This window comes from Triticum dicoccoides, chromosome 2A, assembly GCF_002162155.2.
Source record: "Triticum dicoccoides isolate Atlit2015 ecotype Zavitan chromosome 2A, WEW_v2.0, whole genome shotgun sequence".
Lineage (NCBI taxonomy): Eukaryota > Viridiplantae > Streptophyta > Magnoliopsida > Poales > Poaceae > Triticum > Triticum dicoccoides.
The window spans coordinates 90,033,298-90,052,432 of record NC_041382.1 but is presented as its reverse complement, the minus strand read 5'-3'; the positions used below and the strand labels follow the sequence as shown (position 1 = coordinate 90,052,432).

At 47.1% G+C, this 19,135-nt stretch overlaps 3 protein-coding genes across 3 annotated transcripts in view; all 3 read left to right on the top strand.

Moving 5' to 3' along the window:
• Positions 1-244, top strand: part of LOC119357678 (GDSL esterase/lipase At2g27360-like) — a 4,672-nt gene extending 4,428 nt beyond the window's left edge. The window contains exon 4 of the mRNA XM_037624545.1: positions 229-244. Coding sequence (XP_037480442.1) covers positions 229-244 — 16 coding nt within the window. The remainder of the gene's footprint in view (positions 1-228) is intronic.
• Positions 245-3,483: 3,239 nt separating this feature from the next.
• On the top strand, positions 3,484-6,011 carry LOC119359060 (GDSL esterase/lipase At1g28600-like). Its single transcript, XM_037625403.1, has 5 exons — positions 3,484-3,742; positions 3,867-4,073; positions 4,153-4,304; positions 5,387-5,660; positions 5,772-6,011. The coding sequence occupies exons 1-5, from the start codon at positions 3,484-3,486 to the stop codon at positions 6,002-6,004; spliced, it is 1,125 nt and encodes a 374-aa protein (XP_037481300.1). The 3' UTR covers positions 6,005-6,011.
• Positions 6,012-17,639: 11,628 nt separating this feature from the next.
• Positions 17,640-18,260, top strand: LOC119357677 (GDSL esterase/lipase At1g28600-like). The gene is made up of 2 exons (XM_037624544.1): positions 17,640-17,919; positions 18,031-18,260. Exons 1-2 carry the CDS (start codon positions 17,640-17,642, stop codon positions 18,258-18,260), a joined length of 510 nt encoding a protein of 169 aa, XP_037480441.1.
• The last annotated feature ends 875 nt before the right edge of the window (positions 18,261-19,135 follow it).

Here is a 19,135-nt window from a genome sequence, read left to right as displayed (position 1 = left end):
GTACTAAAGGTCTCAACTCCATTATTACCGGTTCGTGCCACGAACCGGTACTAATGGGCATCGCACCCTTTGGTACCGGTTCGTGCCACAAACCGGGACTAAAGGTCTCATTTGAACCGAGAGTAATGCCTCTATGGTGCCCTCGCCGCTTGAACCGGGGCTAATGCTCACATTAGTCCCGGTTCGTAATGCAACCAGGATTAATGCTCTTTTCTGGCTGGACCAAAGCTCCTTTTTCTACTAGTGGTGGCTCCATGGCCCTTACGCGGATCCACCGATAATGCATGTTGCACGCCCATAATTTCTTTCCTACTGGCCTAAGACACATGTGTACTAGAGTTGAAAATTCAGATTCACGGGCATGCATAAATTTATGTCTCTCTATGTATTGGCTTGAAGCAATTATCCATTTAACTAAACTAGCGGGACAACCCGTGCATTTGTGTCGTTGAATTTAATACATACTAGAAGGAATGCGCACGTTTTGCTGCGCCGTTGATGTTGTTGGGTTTTTGCAATCATTTTACTCTATCTGTTTCAAAATATTGTGTATTTGTTTTTTGAAAAGTCAAACCTTTTTAAGTTTGACTGGAAATTATTAGATTCATCATGAAATGAATTTCCAACTTCTTTCTATTTAGTATTGTGGATGTCGATATTTTATGTACAAGATGACCATCTTTAATACATGATAAATATTTCTTAACTATGCAATGAACATTTCTAATGCATGATTATTTTTTGTCAAATTAACAAAATAATAATGATTTTTCCAAGTATACATTTTTATAACATTTTCAGAATATATAGAAAAAAGAACCCAAAAGGGTTTAAAACACAAGAAAAACATGTGACGAGGCTCGGAGAAAACAACTTGATGGAAGAAGCACTTGGACGTTATGGCCAGATCGTCCGTGAAGTGAAGAGCAAAGTGTCGAGCCTTGTCACGGAGGAATTCATCCATGAATATAGAGAAAGCAATGGTGACGTACATAACCTAGTTTAGGCATCCATCCATGAGCATCGGCATGCCCGGCACGGAAGGAAAGGGTCGGGCCTCAATCTCGTTAGCTGTCCATGCAATCTGTAAGACATGGCCTTCAACCAAATCACGAGTCACAACCATTGGGCCCTTGCATACATGCACTCATTCACATCTCAACTTTGCTCCAAAACAATCACGTCTCAACTAGGGCGATAACAATATTTCAGTGATTTTCATGACGATATGTCCCTCAAATTATTCCGGTTATATAAGTAGTAGACAAAACCCTCAAACAAAAATATAAGCCATATACAAAAAGTAGAAAAAAACTCAGATTTATTAACTAAGCCAACATTACAAAGAACCCTGAAAAACAGTTTAAAACCCTGGAAAATACATCAAAGTTCCTGAGGTTTTACCGTCTTCTTCGATGCATCTAGTTTTACAACAAGTCATGGACACAACCCATCTAAGAATTTTTATTTAGGTACACTAACCGAACATAAACTAGTAGGGTTAATACTTCTTACGCCCACATAATGTCCGTATTGGATGCGTCGCACGGAGTTTGTAGGGCCACAATGTCTCCGATCCGCCTAGCCCTGCAAGAAACTAGCGCCCCGTGGTTGTTCTTGTGGGTCGGTGGCATTGTAAGTGTGACGTCGAATGAGCCAACCCCACGCCTCATGTCCTCCGCGAGTCTATCAAGCACAAACCCTGGGACACGAATCCCGTGCCCACGGGTGATGACCGCCTGCCCCCTTGGCACCTTCCATGGCCCAGCACAAAGCCGATGTGCAGGTCCGCTCGCGAGCAGAACATCGTGGTATGTCACCTCTACATTCGTGCCAGGTTCGATGCACTGCGTGAGCATGTGGCTCGGGGAGGCGACGCGGAGTGTGAGGTTGAAGAGCGGATCCAGCAAGGGGCGGGCGAGATCCGTGGCTGGGTCGAGTCCGGCGACGGAGTCGATGACATCGGAGTACCACGGCTTGTTGATCATGCAGTCGATCATGACGAACCCGACGGCGGCGGCTAAGAGGCAGACTAGGATTGTGATCACGGTGAACACGCAGCAATTTGCCTTGTTGGCCATCTTTGGCGATGCCCCTTCCTTCGATTGGCACGCTTGGCTGGAGGAAGAGGCCGGGCTGGGGGTTTATATGACTTGACTTCATATAACAGTTTTGCTAAAGCACATCTAGATGTGTCATAAGTATTGCACATCTAAGTCATATGTCATTGATCTTACATTAAGATTCGTGTGAATATTTTCTTTCTCTTTTTTCTTTTTCTTTTATGCTTGATTCACTCACTAGCTGCAACGACGAGTTAGGCCCAGCTCCGCGCAAGGCTAAAATCCGTTTCAAGCAAGGTAAGTTGGTCGTATAACTTGTTTCCGAGGCGGTTACCCCTAAACTCCACGTATGCTCCAGGAAGTGTTGGAGTTGCACCTCGATCTCGTTGCCGATAGGTCAAGGTGCAGGAAAATCGAACACAATCAGCAAAACTTGTGCAATGTTTCTAGCTAGCTACAAACGGTTAAGACATGCCCGATCGTGTGTGAGATGTCAACATGGAATAAAATAGCACGCTGCCGGCTCGTCGTCGTTAGCAGGGGCCTCGCACATCTCAACCACCGCCTCCTTGTGGGTTCATCGCCGGAGGAGCCACGCTTCGCCGCCGCCACCGAAGAACACGGCCGTTGGAGCCGTGCTTGCCACACCACGGCCGCAGCCGTTGATGCCCGCCACGGTGCGCAAAGGCTGTAGCTTGCCTACTGTGAGCAGTAGGTGAGCGTCGTCTTGCGGGGGACGTGCGTCGTGGGTCGTGTGGGGGTTCAGTTTCGCCTGATTTTCGATTTTTATGCTTGGTTCTTTGGTTGGAAAAGTATAGCAAACGAGCACGTTTTATCATACAAGTGCACCCCCAACGACAATTCCCCTTTGCATCAAAGTCAGTCTGCTTTTTTCTCTTGCTACTAAGAAAGTCAACCCGCAAAATAGTCCACTTCCTAGTTGTAATTTCCATGATATACTTCACTTTGTATTCTAATGCTCGGCAAGATGTCATTGGTTACGTAGTAATGCAAAGAAAAAAAAACGAGTACCTTTTTCCAAAAGGGTCAAACTACAATGGAATCATTTAAACTGTTACATTTGTTCTAGTCAAAGAGAGAATTTGCCTGCATAGTCAGCACTGATCAAGTCTCACAATGTACAGCTCATATTTTCTTAAATAAATAATAGGTGCCAAGTTGAAGAGTCCGTTAGTAAGAAGATATACCTGTAAATTCGTAGGAAATGCCCATCAAACATACATTTGGTTGACTGGAAAATCATCATAACATATGTGCATTTTAATTAACCTTCACTTTGCCTTGTTTATCACGGTATGCTTGCTTATACACTATATAGCATTTGGAGACCAAGCATGCATGGAAGCCCCAACTTACAAGCATCAAGCAAGCTTTGGCACAGCAGCGCAAGCAACCAAGTATGAGAACACCTCATGCAGCGTTCCTCTTCCTCTTCGTCCTGGCTTGCCTCCGCGGTGCCTACTCCGGTGGCGGCCGAAGCCGCTTCACCTCCATAATCAGCTTCGGCGACTTCTACGCCGACACGGGTAACTTGGTCATGTGGCCTGAGCCCTTCTTTCCCGGTCCTCTACCATTCGAGAACCTCCCCTACGGCCAGACCTTCTTCGGCCACCCCAGCGGACGTGCCACCGACGGCCGCCTTGTGCTGGACTTCATCGGTAAACACCTATATATGCACTGCCAATCTTGGTCAACTACAGTCTAAAAGACAATCTTTGCTGATCCTGACTGAGAGAGAGGGAGAGAGAGAGAGCTTACATATATCGTTGCTTCATTTTTCAGCCGAGGCTTTGGGCCTGCCTTTCGTGCCGCCGTACCTCGCCAAGGGGAGCAACTTCTCCGCCGGAGTCAACTTCGCTGTGGCAGGAGCGCCGGCTCTGAACCTGACATACCTGCAGGGGCAAAATATGACCGTGAACCCACCGATCAACAGCTCCCTCCACGATCAGCTCGAGTGGTTCCAGAAACTCAAGCCTTCGCTCTGCAAGGGTAGGTGGCTAAACATTGGTCCCCAATCACATGGTTTTTAGAAAGCACCGTAATTATGTCCATGTGATGGCGTGTGCAGGACAAGATACGGATTGCTTCGCGAGATCCCTATTTGTCATGGGAGAGTTTGGATCAAATGACTACAGGAATATCCTTATGTCGAACAGGACTGTTGAACAAACCTTAGTTTATGTTCCTCAAATTGTTGACGGCATCTCCAGAGGCGTAGAGGTACTACACTGTGAACACACTGGATGAAAAGTCCATTCTTCCTTTAATTCTCACAATTTGCTACTCGCTCAACATGTTTTCTTGTGACTTTAATTCTGCAACGAAAGACTTGTTTATCTTTTATATGCTGGTTGCGTCACGCAGTGATCATATCCATCATTAGGAAAATTTGTTCTTGATTATGTGGCTAGAATCAATGGAGTTCTGGCCTGTATAAATTAGAGACAAAAAGAGTCCAGTATATTAGATAACGATTTTCCAATAAGTAATTTTAGAACTAATAAATGTTGAGAAATTATTAAAACAAGTCAAGCGAGATTAGTGAAATGTGTATTTTTGGTGCTATAATAATGTAATTTGTTAAATTGTGATCCAAATTATGACCGTATTGGACAAGGTACCTTCTAGTGTTAACATAGTACGAGAGGTATAAGGATTCACGCATATGAGTACAACTTGTTTTCTTATCCCCAAGGACTCTTATTAATTGCCCTCTATATGTACCACATTTAGTCGCATGTGTCATGCCATCTTGTAGTTGTAATACTTCTCTATCATAGTGAAATTCCACCTTCCCCTGTTCGTGGATTTTCTACGCAAAAATATGTCTCTCATCTCTAGTGTAATCTCTTTTTATCTAACATAAATCATCGGTTAAAAAAATCAATTCTAAAAATATTTATTATCAAAACAGTACTTATATAGTAACATTCTTTTCTAGATAAATTGTAGTAATATTTCAACTGCCCATTTTAAGATGCGCTGCCCACAATGTGTCCAAACTGATACCAGGATAAATTTCCTTTATCTGGAGAATACAATTTCTTTTACTAATAAGAGCCCAACAAGGTTGCAAAATCAAATTGCAACATGAAAATTTGAAACTGAAAATAATGTGAACTATTAATAAGAGGACTACCGGCTTACAGTGCTAAAAAAGGACCACTAGCTTACTACAAGCTACTATGGGTACTGTAATATACAAAGAATGGGTGATAGGCATATTTAATTTGGTAACACTTCTATTCTTATATGTTAGTGCATGGCTCAAGCTAAACCAAGGAACTGACAAACCCTTGCAGAGACTGATCCAACAAGGTGCCAAATACATCGTTGTGGCAGACGTCTTCCCGACTGGCTGCATACCGCCAATTCTCACAATGCTCGCTAGCCCAAACAAGGTGGAGTACGATCGGCATGGATGCCTGAAGAGTGGGAACAGGCTGGGGCGCTACCAGAACTCTCTCCTCCGCCAACGGATCAAGTTGCTCCGGCACAAGTACCCACATACGAAGATCATCGCCGCTGAGTACTACCGACCTGTCCTAGCTTTTCTAGATATGCCGGCGCATTTTGGTGAGCTGGTACTCCTTTCTGATTAATTTAGCTAGGTGTTCTGTAGTTCAAGATTAATGTAGTGCCACAAGAAAAGATGTGAACTTGTAATCTCCCCGTGGCATCTCGCAGGACTGAACAGCAGCACAACCCTCCTCACCTGTTGTGGTGCGGGAGGCCCTCCTTATAACTACGACTTCAACGCAGGGTGTGGCCTGCCGAGTGTGAAGGCGTGCATAGATCCATCTCAGGCGCTTCAGTGGGATGGCTTCCACCTGACGGAGTCCGCCTACAGGGCCATTGCTGATGGGTGGCTCCATGGCCCCTACGCGGATCCACCGATAGTGCACGTTGCACGTCCATAATTTGTTTCCTACTGGCTTAAAACACATGTACTAGAGTTAAAAATTCAGATCCGCGGGCATGCGTAAATTTATGTCTCTATATGTACTGGCTTGAAGCAATTATCCATTTAACTAAACTAGGGAGACAACCCATGCATTTCTGTGGTTAAATTTAATACATATTGTTGTACAAATTATTTCCTATTTTTGCCGCACTCTCTGATACTCCCTTCATTCCAAAATATAGTCCGCACGTGCTTCCCGAGGTCCAACTTTGACCATAAATAGTTGAAGAGGTCATTGACTATGTCAATACATCCCCCTCTTCGAAAGTGTTGGTACAAATTGATGAAATTCATCTCTATCGCGCTGATCTTAGATGTTTGAGAGCTCCAACCTTTAAAAGTAGTATGGACAGATGGTTGCAATGCAAGGTATGTGCTAACTTCTTAAATAGTTAACGGATTGTTATTTTCTATTTCGATTCCTTACTGCTTTGCAATTCAGATCTTGGATGCAGCCATAACATGGGTACGCCACATGCGCCCCAATCCAGATGTACGGGCTGACGGGAATATCTACCTAGAGAGAGCATCAGTAAGCGGTGTGCTAGTCAGAGACAGAAGCGTTCCAAGTTATACCCATGCTCTAAAGAACAAAACATCTACTAGTACTTATGGCAAAAAGTACCTTTCCCATGATATGGTAAGTCACAGTAGTCTAAGTCAATTACTAAATGGTACAGAACTAATTATGTCTAAAATGGAGGTTTCTCTTCCTGTGAATATGATGAATAAGCATTGGTACGTGGCGGTTGTCAATGCCAAAAAAAGAGCAGTGCAAGTTTTGGATTCGATGCCATTAACAATAAACAGTTTAAGAAAGCCCACACCCGGAACTAGAAAACATGGTACATTTTTCAATGCTTAGTAAATACATACCGAGAGTTAATTTTTATATTATATGTCTTATACTTCTTAACTTATTGTAGCTCAAAGGCATGCAACTCCATATGGAAGTAGCATATCTGCATGGTGGCCGAAAAGTCAATACTTGGAAGGATTTCAACATCACCACTTGGAAAGTTCAAGTTATCAAAAACATACCATAACAGAAAGACAGGTACTGTATACATCATTTAAAATCACACATTTAGTATTCATAGTAAAAAAATATTTATAAACAATACATATGATTGCAGCATGTCATGTGGGCTTTTTGCGGTAAAGAATATGGAAAAGTTTACAGGCAACAATCTAGATGGAGCCTACACAGCGGTACGATGTCCACACTTAATTTAACCATACCATTCCCGTTGTTACAACTGTGAGACTGACTCAACCTATTACGCAGGATGACATCCCCGGGTTCAGGAAACAACTCACTGCCCTCCTAGTGGAGTCTCCACTGTACATGAAAGGACGGCGAAATGGCGAGGACTAAGATAGTGAAAGTCATGAATGAAGGATGAAGAGAGCTGAATGTTGTTACAATTTGCTACTTTTTCTAGAATAAAATTTGGATTAAGATTTGTTTAAACTTTACGCTCGTATTTTTGAAGTTCTGATTGAACTTCAGAAAGTTTTACAATTTAGAATTTGCCACTTTGAACCATCAACTTGTAGGATTGCAGCTTACTTTGGGAGATGAACTAAATTTGTCTATGAACTATTGCATTTCTAGGCTTCCTGTAATGCTCTTATCATGTATTTTAAAAGCATGCCTTGGGCAAGCTTCTATATCACCACCCTTCTCCACACAAGCATGTTCAAGTCATAAGCTAGTGTTGGTGTTGCTGTAATTCGTATGGTCAATCAGGTAATCAGTGCAAGATGCTTGTCATATGTATGCATGGAACCAAGAGTGCATATGCACATTATATGTTGTATATAAAAGGTTGTGTGCTTGGTCAGTAATGTTAATATGCGAGGCCTCGATTGGCTATGTATAATATAATGTTCTCTTGCCATGTATGTGTTGAGTGTTGGTTAACAAAATGATAATGTTAAGTGAAATTCTTCAATATCAAACGAATTCTTTGTACATAGTTTTTTAGTTCTATTGGATTTCCGATAGGAGTTTGTATACCGGTCTACCATTGTCTCTCTTCATGAATGCGGTCCTGCTGAGCAAGCCTGAGAAGCCTTTGTAATTGCTTGTATGTTTGAGCACTTTCTTCCTTTCAACTGCGATAATGTGTGCAATTTCATCTTCATTCTACAGTACAGCTTTCCTTTCTACTTCAAGTTAGAGGGAGGTCAGTAGGCCTCAGCAGGATTGCATAGCCCAATATCCTCCCTTGTAACATAATTTTGCAAGCTACCGGTCACCACACATATTACGGGTTCTATATGTCAAACAATGCTCTCTGGTTAATGCAAAATATATTGTTTAAACCCTGCCTCTTTTTCAGTCGAGCTGGACACACCTTCCGCTTGTTTCCTATGTACTACATGTACGCCTAACTATGCCGAGCTCCCACGCTCCCACGCTCCTGCGATGCGCTACTCCGGCGCCCGCAGCCACCCTCGCCGCTGCCTCCGCGAGTTCTGCTGCCCCTGCTTCCCAGCTGAACGCCACCTCAACCTCGCCCTCCCCTAGGTTCCCTCCGGGGTTCCCATCCCCACGGTTTCGGCGCCCGGATCTGGTCGCTTCCATTTTTCCTCAGCTGACCGAGGTCAGCCCAGATCTGGGGCCCCGGGCCGCCCCTGCACTTCCAGCGGTCGCCGGGGGCATATCCGAGGTTGCGGAGCTGCCTCGCAGAGTAAGCTTCGCTATTAATGCTGATCTTCTGGAATACATGCCGCCTCCCCCAATTAATGGCGCACACAGGCCATGCCTTAAATTGGTTCCAGCGGCTTCATTCAAGACCGGCGCTCGGCGTGCAAGATGGTGCTCTCCCTCGAGCCCTACGCCGTCAGAGGAGATTTCAAGGCAGGTCACTTCTGCTCTTGAATTGCATTTGGTGCGCCCGGCGTACTGGTGGCGTGAAGGCCGCTCCAACAACCGGAATTCAATTCGCAGAGCTGCATCCTCCTATTCCCCTCCCCAGCGGCCGAAGGATTTCGTCAAGCTCCAGGACCGTGAGTGCCATCGCTGCCTCCTCAAAGGCCACTGCAAAGTAGACTGCCGTAACCCACTCACCTGCCGTCGCTGTAGACGATTTGGACATAGGGAGAGGGGTTGCACCAACGACCCGTCACCCTCCCCTCTGTCCCCTGCATCAACGCCTCGCTCTGCTTCGTCTTCGGCGGCTTCTCCACGCCCTGCATCGCCTGCTTCGACGCCGTCATCGTGCGCCATGGCTAGGCAGGAGCCCCGCATTGGTGATCCATCGCTGCGTCCTGAGGAGGGCCGTGTGGTCATCGTCTCCACCCCGGAGATGGATGCCAATGCGGTGACTTTGGCGTCCCTGGGTGCACTTATCTGGCTCGGGGGAACAAGACCGGCGGTGAGCGCTGTGGAGATCAAGGAGGCCATCGACGTGCTGTTCGGGATCAGAGATGTCAAGGTTGTCCCCCACTATCCTGAAGATTTCTTTGCTTTGTTCGACTATCAGCACCAACGGGACATGGTCACAGTGGAGAGGCCCTTCCGCCACAACGGCCTCGACCTGCACTCCACCAACTAGCACCTTGACGCTCATGCCGACGTGGTCCGAGCAAACTACCATGTTCATCTCTGCATCGAGAGCATCCCTCTGAGTGCATGGTCTGACGCCGTGGCGGCTCAAGTGCTCGGGCCAGATACCTTCCTTCACTACTTCGACATCGCTACGCTGCGACAGGAGGATGCCTCTTGTCTCAAGCTGTGGGCTTGGTCGGCGAACCCATCGGCTATCCCCAAGGTGCAGCTCGTCACCATCGCTCCGCGGGTGGCCACCGGACTGGGCGGAGCTCCGTCTTCGGCCATTGGGCACTCTGGCATTCGTCGACATGCCATTGTGCATTTGGATCTGCTGGAGAACTACACTCCCGACGCTACTGGCAACATCCCCCGTCGCCCACGCCCGGATCCCTTCACCTGGATCTATGGTGTGGTGGATGCAGAGGCCAGACCGAGGGACCGCCAAGAACCACCACCAAGACGCCGCGATGAGGATGATCGACGCCGACGGGATGATGACCGGGACAGAGATGACAGGCGTGGGCGCGACACAGACAGGCCGCGATCCTCCTCCTGGCGGGGTCTCTTCCGCAGTCGTTCACGGGCTCCTGAACACCAAGATGATGGGCGCCGTGATGACCGCAGTGCCGAACGTGGGCGCGACGACCGCGGCCGTGATGGCCGGCGCCGGGCGTTGGCCTCTTCCTGGGATGGCTCAGCTAACGGGAGCAGGTCAGTGAGCCGTGGACGCTCACTACCGCCCTCCCCATGGACTACCTCCATCGACGTAATTGAGATCAACCCCTCAGGGCATGGTCTGGGTTGGCTCTATGGCGCTGCAAGCATAATCACCAAGATCCAACCCTCCATGACGCTTGATGAGGAGCATGGCTTGGTGTTGGAGGCCCCTGCCATGCTTAATGATGTGCCTGTTGAGAAGAATGTTGCTGCCACACCTGAGCTTGTGCTGGTCACCCCAACTACATCGCAAGTCATGCCAGATGTTGTCCTGGAAACACCATCTCCATTACACCTTCAAGTTGTGCCTGAAGACAACAGCATATGCAACAACTTTGAACTGCCACAAGGACATGTTACTCCTACTGCCCAAACTGAAGATGTGCCAGTTCTGACTGAAGAGGAAGATGAAGATAACTACAACTACAGATCAGATCATACACCAGTCCACGATGTTTCCTTGGTCCAGCCTGAAGGTGAAGTTGAAGAAAGGGAGAATGACACACCAATTACTCCAGTACATGAGGTTCCCTCGGTCCAGCCTGAAGATGAAGTTGAAGATAGGGAGAATGACACACCAATTTTTATCCCTCGCGTGCCAGCGTTGCTGCCACCCCCCTCCCCACACTCGACGCCCCCAAGACCTCTTGCTGCTCGCCGGAAGACGCTGGCTGGAGTCATCGGTTTTCAACTGTCGCGTCAGAGCCCCAGAATTGCTGCTAAAAAGAGGAAGATGCCCATCTCCAAGCTTGCTGAGCAACTTCTGTGTCGTCTAATGGGGGTGCTTGCTGATGATGAACAGGTCACAAAGACAGCGATTGCCAAGTTTGTTGACATGTTCTAAGGGCGTCTCCCGGACATTGCTGTCGCTGCCTTGCGACCTCTCCTCGGCGGTAGAAGAGGCCCTGATGCAACATGGAGGTGAAGGAGGGCCGGACACGACTGCGGCAGCCTCGACTGACGCCTAAGCTTTGCTTATTAGTCCTAGTTGTAGCCTAGTTTCCTGATGATAGTCAACCTGAAACTTGCTAGATGTACGCCTGTTTGCAGCATCTTAGTGCTGTCCTTGATGGTCCTGGCAAGACCAATGTTACCCATGTGGTCTGTTGAGCAGTGTGCTTGTATTGAAGTACTCTTTGTGCAATTATGTTAGATCAAAACCTTGCTATTTTGTGTTGGAATGTACGTGGTCTAAATTGTCCTGATCGCCAATCAGTTGTCCATGAAACAATTGCTGCCTCCTCCTGCCAACTAGTTTGCATCCAGGAGTCCAAGCTTCAGACTATGGATTCCCATGTGGCTGCCTACCTGCGAGGATATCGCCTCAAGAACTTCGCACACAGACCGGCGGATGGAACTAGGGGTGGCATCTTGCTGCTTTGGAACGACTCTGTGGTAACCATCTCAAATGTCCAGATTGGCACCTATTTTCTCTCCGCAACAGTTGCTCTCAACAATGCCTCGGATGCAAAGACATTTAAGTTAACGACGGTCTATGGACCTACCAGAAGCATTCATAAAGATGACTTCTTTCTAGAGCTCACCTCCCAAAAACCGGTCGATGGAACAAAATGGCTGGTCAATGGAGACTTTAATCAAATTTATCGGGCCAGAGACAAAAATCGTGCTAATGTTGATCGCAGCCGGTTTCTGAGGTTCCGCAACACTTTGGCGAACTGTAGGCTAAAGGAAATTCATCTACAGAACCAGAAATTCACTTGGAGCAATGAACGCTCTAATCCAACGATGTGTAAGCTTGATGGCTTCTTCTACAATGATGATTGGGATGTCGAGTTCAGCTCCCATATTTTACACGCTCTATCGTCTTCGCTTTCTGACCACTGTTCATTATTGCTTGCTAATGATGATGGCCCAAGGAGACCCAAAACATTCCGCTTTGAGAATTACTGGACAAACATGCCTGGATTCAAAAAGGTTGTCGCTGATGCTTGGAATGAAGAATCCATTCATGTGGAGCCCTATCAAAGGCTCTTTCATAAACTGAGGACTACTGCGAGTAGGCTTCGCTCTTGGAGCAAGTCACTATTTTCAAATGCAAAGATACAGTTACACATGGCCCTGGAGGTGATTTTGCTTCTCGATTTGGCTCAGGAGCATAGAGAACTCTCCCATGATGAAGCTGACATCCGGAGAAGGCTAAAGAGGAAGATCATTGCATGGGCTGTACTGGAGAAATCAAGAAAGCGGCAAAACTCGAGAGTATCTAATCTGAAAGAAGGAGATGCTAACACCCGTTACTTCCACTTGCGGGTGAACCATCGTAGGCGAAAAAATTTCATCCACCGCCTCAAGCACAATGGTGGCTGGGTCACTGAACACAAGCACAAAGAAGATATTATCCATCGTCACTTCGAGAACATCACCAAAAAGAGACCCTTGCGCAAAACGGATATCAACTAGGGCATTATTCCTACTCCTGATTCCGACCTACATGGACTGGATGATGCCATCTCTGAGGAGGAGGTCAAGGCTGCAGTTTTTTCCATGCCAAGTGATAAGGCCCCCGGGCCAGATGGATTTACCGGTGCCTTCTTCAAATCCTGCTGGAACATCATTAAGGTTGATATCATGCAGGCTATAAATCGCTTTTTGAATCTTCATGCCTCTCATTTGCACTGGCTAAACACTGCGGATGTTGCCCTCATTCCCAAGAAGGAGGGTGCTGAAGACATTACAGACTTTCGCCCCATCAGCATCATACATGCCATCGCAAAGATCATCGCCAAAGTTATGTCCAACCGACTAGCTCCGCACATGAATGACCTTGTTTCCCAAGCTCAGAGCGCCTTATCAAAAGAAGATGTATCCATGACAACTTTATGTATGTTCGCAACTTGGCCCGGCGCTTCCACCGCAAAAAAAACCGACTCTGCTATTCAAGCTCGATATCAAAAAGGCTTTTGACTCGGTTCGTTGGGATTACCTCCTTGAGTTGCTGCTCCATCTAGGCTTCCCTCCACACTTCCGAGGTTGGGTCTCGGCCTTGCTTTCTACCGCTTCATCACGGGTACTTCTCAATGGTGTACCTGGATGCCCAATTTCCCTTGGATGTGGCTTGAGACAGGGGGACCCCCTTTCCCCCCTCCTCTTTGTGCTTGCAATTGATCCTCTACACCATATCCTACAGAAGGCCACAGAGCAAGGAAAGTTGCACCCTATTGATGGAAATGTGATGGTGATTCGTGCCTCCTTATACGTTGATGATGCTGCGGTCTTCCTTGCGCCAGTTAAGTCTGAAATCAAATTCTTCGCAGAAACCCTTGCGTGCTTTGGGGAGGTCACTGGCCTAGTCACGAATTGCTCTAAAAGCATGGTTGCCCCCATTCGTTGTGACCACTTGGACCTTGATGATATACTGCATTCCTTCCCGGCCAACCGATCTACCTTCCCGATGAAGTATCTTGGATTGCCACTGTCGGTCAAGAGGCTAAATAGGATCCACTTCCAGCCCCTGGAGGACAAGATTGCGGCCAAGCTTACTCCTTGGCTGGGCATGCTCATGGCATCTCCGGGAAGAGCGATGTTGGTCAAGTCCGTCATCACGGCCATCGCTATATACTATATGACAGCGTTAAACCTGCCGATTGAGGTCCTGGAAAAGATTGATTCTCTTCGCCGAGCCTTTCTTTGGGCTGGCTGTGACAAGGTCACTGGTGGCAAATGCAAGATCAACTGGATGCAGGTCTGCAAGTCCAAGGTTCATGGGGGGCTGGGCATATTAATTCTAAAGAAGTTTGCATCTGCGCTTCGCATCCGGTGGCTTTGGGCAGAATGGTCGGATCCGCCGAAGCCGTGGATTCGCTTGGGCAATCCTTGCGACGTGAATGATAAAAACATTTTTGCGGCGGCCACCAAGGTGCTTCTCGGCAATGGTCTTCGAGCCTCTTTCTGGGAGTCTGCTTGGCTCGATGGTTTGAGGCCCAAAGACATCGCCCCAAAGATTTTTGAGCTATCAAAAAGAAGGGGCTGTTCGGTTCAAAAGGCATTGCAGAATAATTTCTGGGTCTATCAAATTAACACGGACGGGATCACCTCCACAACACATCTGATCGAGTTCGTCAACCTTTGGGAGAAGATTTCTATGGTGCACCTAAACCACGACATGGCTGATTCTATTTCCTGGAAACTCACTAACGATGGCATTTACTCTGCATCCTCGGCCTACAAGGCCCAGTTCCTGGATTTGGTTGACTCCAACATGCAACAATTGGTGTGGAAGATCTGGGCTCCCCCCAAATGCAAATTCTTTGCTTGGCTCGTTATCAATAACAGGATCTGGACGGCCGACAGGCTTCAACGCCGGGGTTGGCCTAACTGCGACCGTTGCCCCCTATGCAAACAAGTTCAGGAATCCGCGGCCCACCTACTGTTCCAATGCCGCTACACAGTTCGAGTTTGGGAAATGATCAAGACTTGGCTTGGCTTGGTGGATGTGCACCCTTCTGCTTGGATGGCTATCCATTCAGTAAAGGCCTAGTGGAACCTTATTGATTCCAGTATGTCGCAATCTAGACGGCCGATGATGTCCCTCATTATGCTTATCTCGTGGGAAATTTGGAACGAGAGAAACGCACGTGTGTTCCGTAACACCGCGGTACTGGTAGGGGTTCTTGTTGCTCGAATCAAAGATGTATCCAAGCTATGGTGTCTTGCAGGGGCAAAGTATTTGAGTAACGTAGTGCCGCGAGAGTAATGTGTTGTAATTCGGCTTTTTGGCCAGAACCTCTAAACCTTCTTCTTAATCAATGAAAGTGGCAAATCTTTTGCCCAGTTTCAAAAAAAAATATTGTTTGTCTCCAAAACCTTCATATGACAAAAAGTTCTATCAAATGTAGACATCATTACAAAGTGGGAACAGATATTGCAACGATGAATTTATGTTTGCCTGCTAGTGCAAACCATCAAGTTCAGCATCAGAGAATTAACTCTCACATGCCATTTCAAGTAATGTTGAACCAGCATGTGGTACAGCTGGAGGAGGTTCCTGGAAAAGGTTTACATGTTAGTCTGGTTGTCAATTTTACTTGGAATCTCGATTATCAGTGTATAATTTGAACCAGACTGGTATTTCAAAGTAAAAAATAAGTCAGCAAAAAGATCGGTCTAACATCACTTGGTCATAATCTATGAGTGAGAATTGAGATTTATATTTTTCTGGATAATTGGTATTTAATTTGGGCCTGTCCGCCATTTCTAGATTTATTTTGCGAAACAAGTCACGCTAGATCATAAAACGGACACAGGGGGGTTTGGACTCCAAACATCAAGTAAAAAGGACATGGTTGGCTATCCAACATTCCCCTATAACCTTGCAAAGCCAAGCCGGCATTACCATATTACCGCCCTAAACATACATCCTGTACACAGCTACAACTTGAACACCACACATATAACTAAGCAGCGACCATGTCCTCTCCTAAGATAACCTGGATGCTCCTCTCAACTGATGTTAGTTACCAGCCATCTAACCTTCCATCACTCATAGTCGCAGACCACATATGTACATTCACAAAACTAAGCCAAAAGCCGGCTGTTATTTACACATGATCATCGCGCCCCATACATATAGGGCTGCTCTGTTCTCGATGCCCAAATAAAGAAACAGAGCCGACGAGGTGAAGGACAAACCAAGCATCACTTTCTGCATTTCACCATATCAGTGCTGCATTGCCTAGACAAGCTCGTACCTTTGTCGCATGACCAGCGTGTTACCGAGCCATGCTCGTAGCTGCGCCGCCTGGTCCAGCTCTGGAGCCGCCCCCTTGTTGTTGCTCACGCAAGTAACCTAGCAAGGTCTCAGCCTGCAAATCACACAACTGAACATATAAGTGGCTTGGAAATTCAGGAACAATTTTTAGCTTGACCTAAACTAAATAGAAGGCATACATGGGGTGCGATCCCTCTTTTTGAATCATTTAGTCATGACAAAGTAGACAGACTCTACTGGAGAAACTTATACTTATAAAGCACGTACATGAGTATTCCAGTGGGAAATCTCAAGCACATGGTTTCGCATGGAATTTTAAGTTTGATCGGTTTCTAGTGACAGCAAGCATTGTTTGACCTGGAGGCCTCTTTGACCTGTAGGAGAGAGAGCACTCATCCTCCTGTACTTGCAAGGTTTAGCAGATACTGGACTGTAATTAACAAGTGTGAAGTTAAACAAGTGCATATCTCGGCCATGTGAACTAAATGTACAAGTCAACACCTTCTTGATCAGTACTACCATGACAAAATATGCGTTGATTTGGGTATTTTTGAAGACCAGATAGAAGAAATCTACCAAACACTCAAGTACATGCACGCTCTAACTGACGATTTCGTTCCACGTTGTTCAGTACAATGACAGTTGCATCACAAGCTCAAACCATAGACTGATATGTCAATAAGTACTCATAGCAATCGCCAATTGTTGCAAATAGAATAAAATTAAGCAAATCACATCCAATTTCAGCCTAAGATTTGCAAGGAGGATTAGAACGTATACCTAGAGCTTGGCACAAGCAGAGCCGGACTGTGAGAGCGCAATATTGAAATTGCCGACGTGGCCAACTGGGTTCGGGCGGCGCGTGCTGCCGGAGGGGAGGCTGGCCCACAGCTCCGGCGTGGGGCGTCGGCAGGGAGCTCCATGGAGAAGACGAGGCGGAGAGAAGTCGGGGGTGAGCGCCGGCCTGTCCCGGAGTGCGACGGGGTCCAGGGGAGTAGCGGCGTCGGGGGACGGCGAGTCCTCCTCGAGCGCCTTGCGGCGCGAGGAAGAGGAGGGATGGAGGGATGAGGTAAAGCATTGCCGCGTATATGGAGAGGAAGATGGGCCTAGCTCGGCAGCTTCCTGATCCGTCATAAATGGCAGGCCCTCACCGGCGGCGGCCGGAACCCTTGTGAGCGCGGTGGAGAACGAAGGCAAACGATGGGGAACGAAATTGGATTGTATTTTTTAGGGGAGGGAACGAAATTGGATGGGGATGGGGAGGGCGGGGTGGGCTAGTTGGACACGAGGGCCGGGTGGGCCTGTTTGACACGCGGCCGGGCTGGTGCCTTTTCTACTCTGTCGATTTTTTGTTCCCAAAATGCCCTCAGGACATATATAGTGGAGGACGGGGGCTAACCAGTGCATGGTCTACCGCTTGCGAGAACTGGAGCAGTATATGTCATCACACACCGCACGATTTCACGAATTGACGGTCAGAATTTACCCCAGGGTACCATAAAAGAGCTCATATTTTGTTTGCTAACACTTGTATTCCTATATGTTAGTGTATGACTCAAGGTAAACTGAGGAATTCACAATCCCATGCAGAGACTGATCCAGCTAGGCGCCAAGTACATCGTTGTGGCAGATGTCTTCCCGACTGGCTGCATACCACCAATTCTCACAATGCTTGCTAGCCCAAACAAGGTGAAGTATGATCGACGTGGATGCCTGAAGAGTGGGAACAGGATGGGGCACTCCCAGAACTCTCTCCTCCGCCAGTGGATCAAGGTGCTCTGGCACAAGTACCCACATATGAAGATCATTGCCGCCGAGTACTACCGACCCATCCTAGCTTTTCTAGATATGCCGGGGAAATTTGGTGAGTGGATACTCCTTTCTGATTAATTTAGCTAGGTGTTTTGTAGTTCAAAATTAATGTACTTCTACAAGAAAAGATGTAAACTTGCAATCTCCCCATGGCATCTCGCAGGATTGAACAGCAGCACAACCCTCCTCATCTGTTATGGTGCAGGAGGCCCTCCTCATAACTATGACTTCAACGCAGGGTGCGGCATGCCGGGTGTGAAGGCGTGTGCAGATTCATCTCAGACGCTTCAGTGGGATGGTTTCCACCTGACGGAGTCCGCCTATAGGGCCATCGCCAATGGATGGCTCCATGGCCCCTACGCGGATCCACCAATAATGCACGTTGTAGGCTAGTACGATCATAGTTTGTTTCTTACTGGCCTAAAGCGCCCTGTGTGCTAGAGTTGAAAATTCATATCCATGGTCATATCAATTTTTGTCACTGTATGTATCTGGCTTGAAGTAGACATATATTTATCTAAACTAGCGGAGGAACCCATGCATTTGTGGGGTTAAATTTCATACTCATTGCTGGCATTTTCATCCCTAGCAAAAGTAGCTGCTATTAATCCTAGTACTCGAATAGGTACTAGCGACACATAGACCGCCCAAGTTGCTCCCGCAGGCGGTTGGGCGAAACCCTAGCCGCCGCTGCCCACACCTCCTACTCGCCTCCCCCTACCCTCGCCGTTGTCGGAGGGCGCTGTCGGGTGAAGCCCAGGTGGCGGCGGCGGCGGGGCCCCTTATCCCTCCTCCCTTGATGGCTATGGCGCGGGATGTGGCAAGAGGTCGATGAGCGCGGCACTTCTGCAGGGCGTTGCGGCGGCGTCTTGAAAACATTAAATATCATTTTTTGTGATATGCGTGGAATATCATCTAGTTTCCAAAACTTTTCATAACATACTTTTGTGATACGGAAACATTAAATATCTAGCATATATGGTACTATAAGATAAATCTCCCGTAGAAAAAGAGATAAATCTACCATGATTGATCTCCTTTCGAAAAATCTACAATACATTATTGATGAGAAAAAAACCTATACTAGAACTGGATGACTCTATGGGTAACAGCAAGTTGCCATCATCGTCTCTTTACGGCCGGCGAACAGCTAGTTGCATCTGCATGCCACCGTTGCCATGACATTCTCACAAGTTAACACAGGCACCGCCGCGTAGATCCTTTGGCGACTGATACGTCTCCAACGTATCTATAATTTTTGATTGCTC

What these genes read in the sequence shown, in the direction of transcription:
- LOC119359060 (XM_037625403.1), top strand. Translation starts at nt 3,484, where the DNA reads ATGAGAACACCTCATGCAGCGTTCCTCTTCCTCTTCGTCCTGGCTTGC. An exon ending in CCTTGTGCTGGACTTCATCG is followed by an intron (nt 3,743 to 3,866) that starts GTAAACACCTAT and finishes TTCATTTTTCAG; the next exon opens with CCGAGGCTTTGGGCCTGCCT. An exon ending in GCATCTCCAGAGGCGTAGAG is followed by an intron (nt 4,305 to 5,386) that starts GTACTACACTGT and finishes AAACCCTTGCAG; the next exon opens with AGACTGATCCAACAAGGTGC.
- LOC119357677 (XM_037624544.1), top strand. Translation starts at nt 17,640, where the DNA reads ATGCAGAGACTGATCCAGCTAGGCGCCAAGTACATCGTTGTGGCAGAT. An exon ending in AGATATGCCGGGGAAATTTG is followed by an intron (nt 17,920 to 18,030) that starts GTGAGTGGATAC and finishes GGCATCTCGCAG; the next exon opens with GATTGAACAGCAGCACAACC.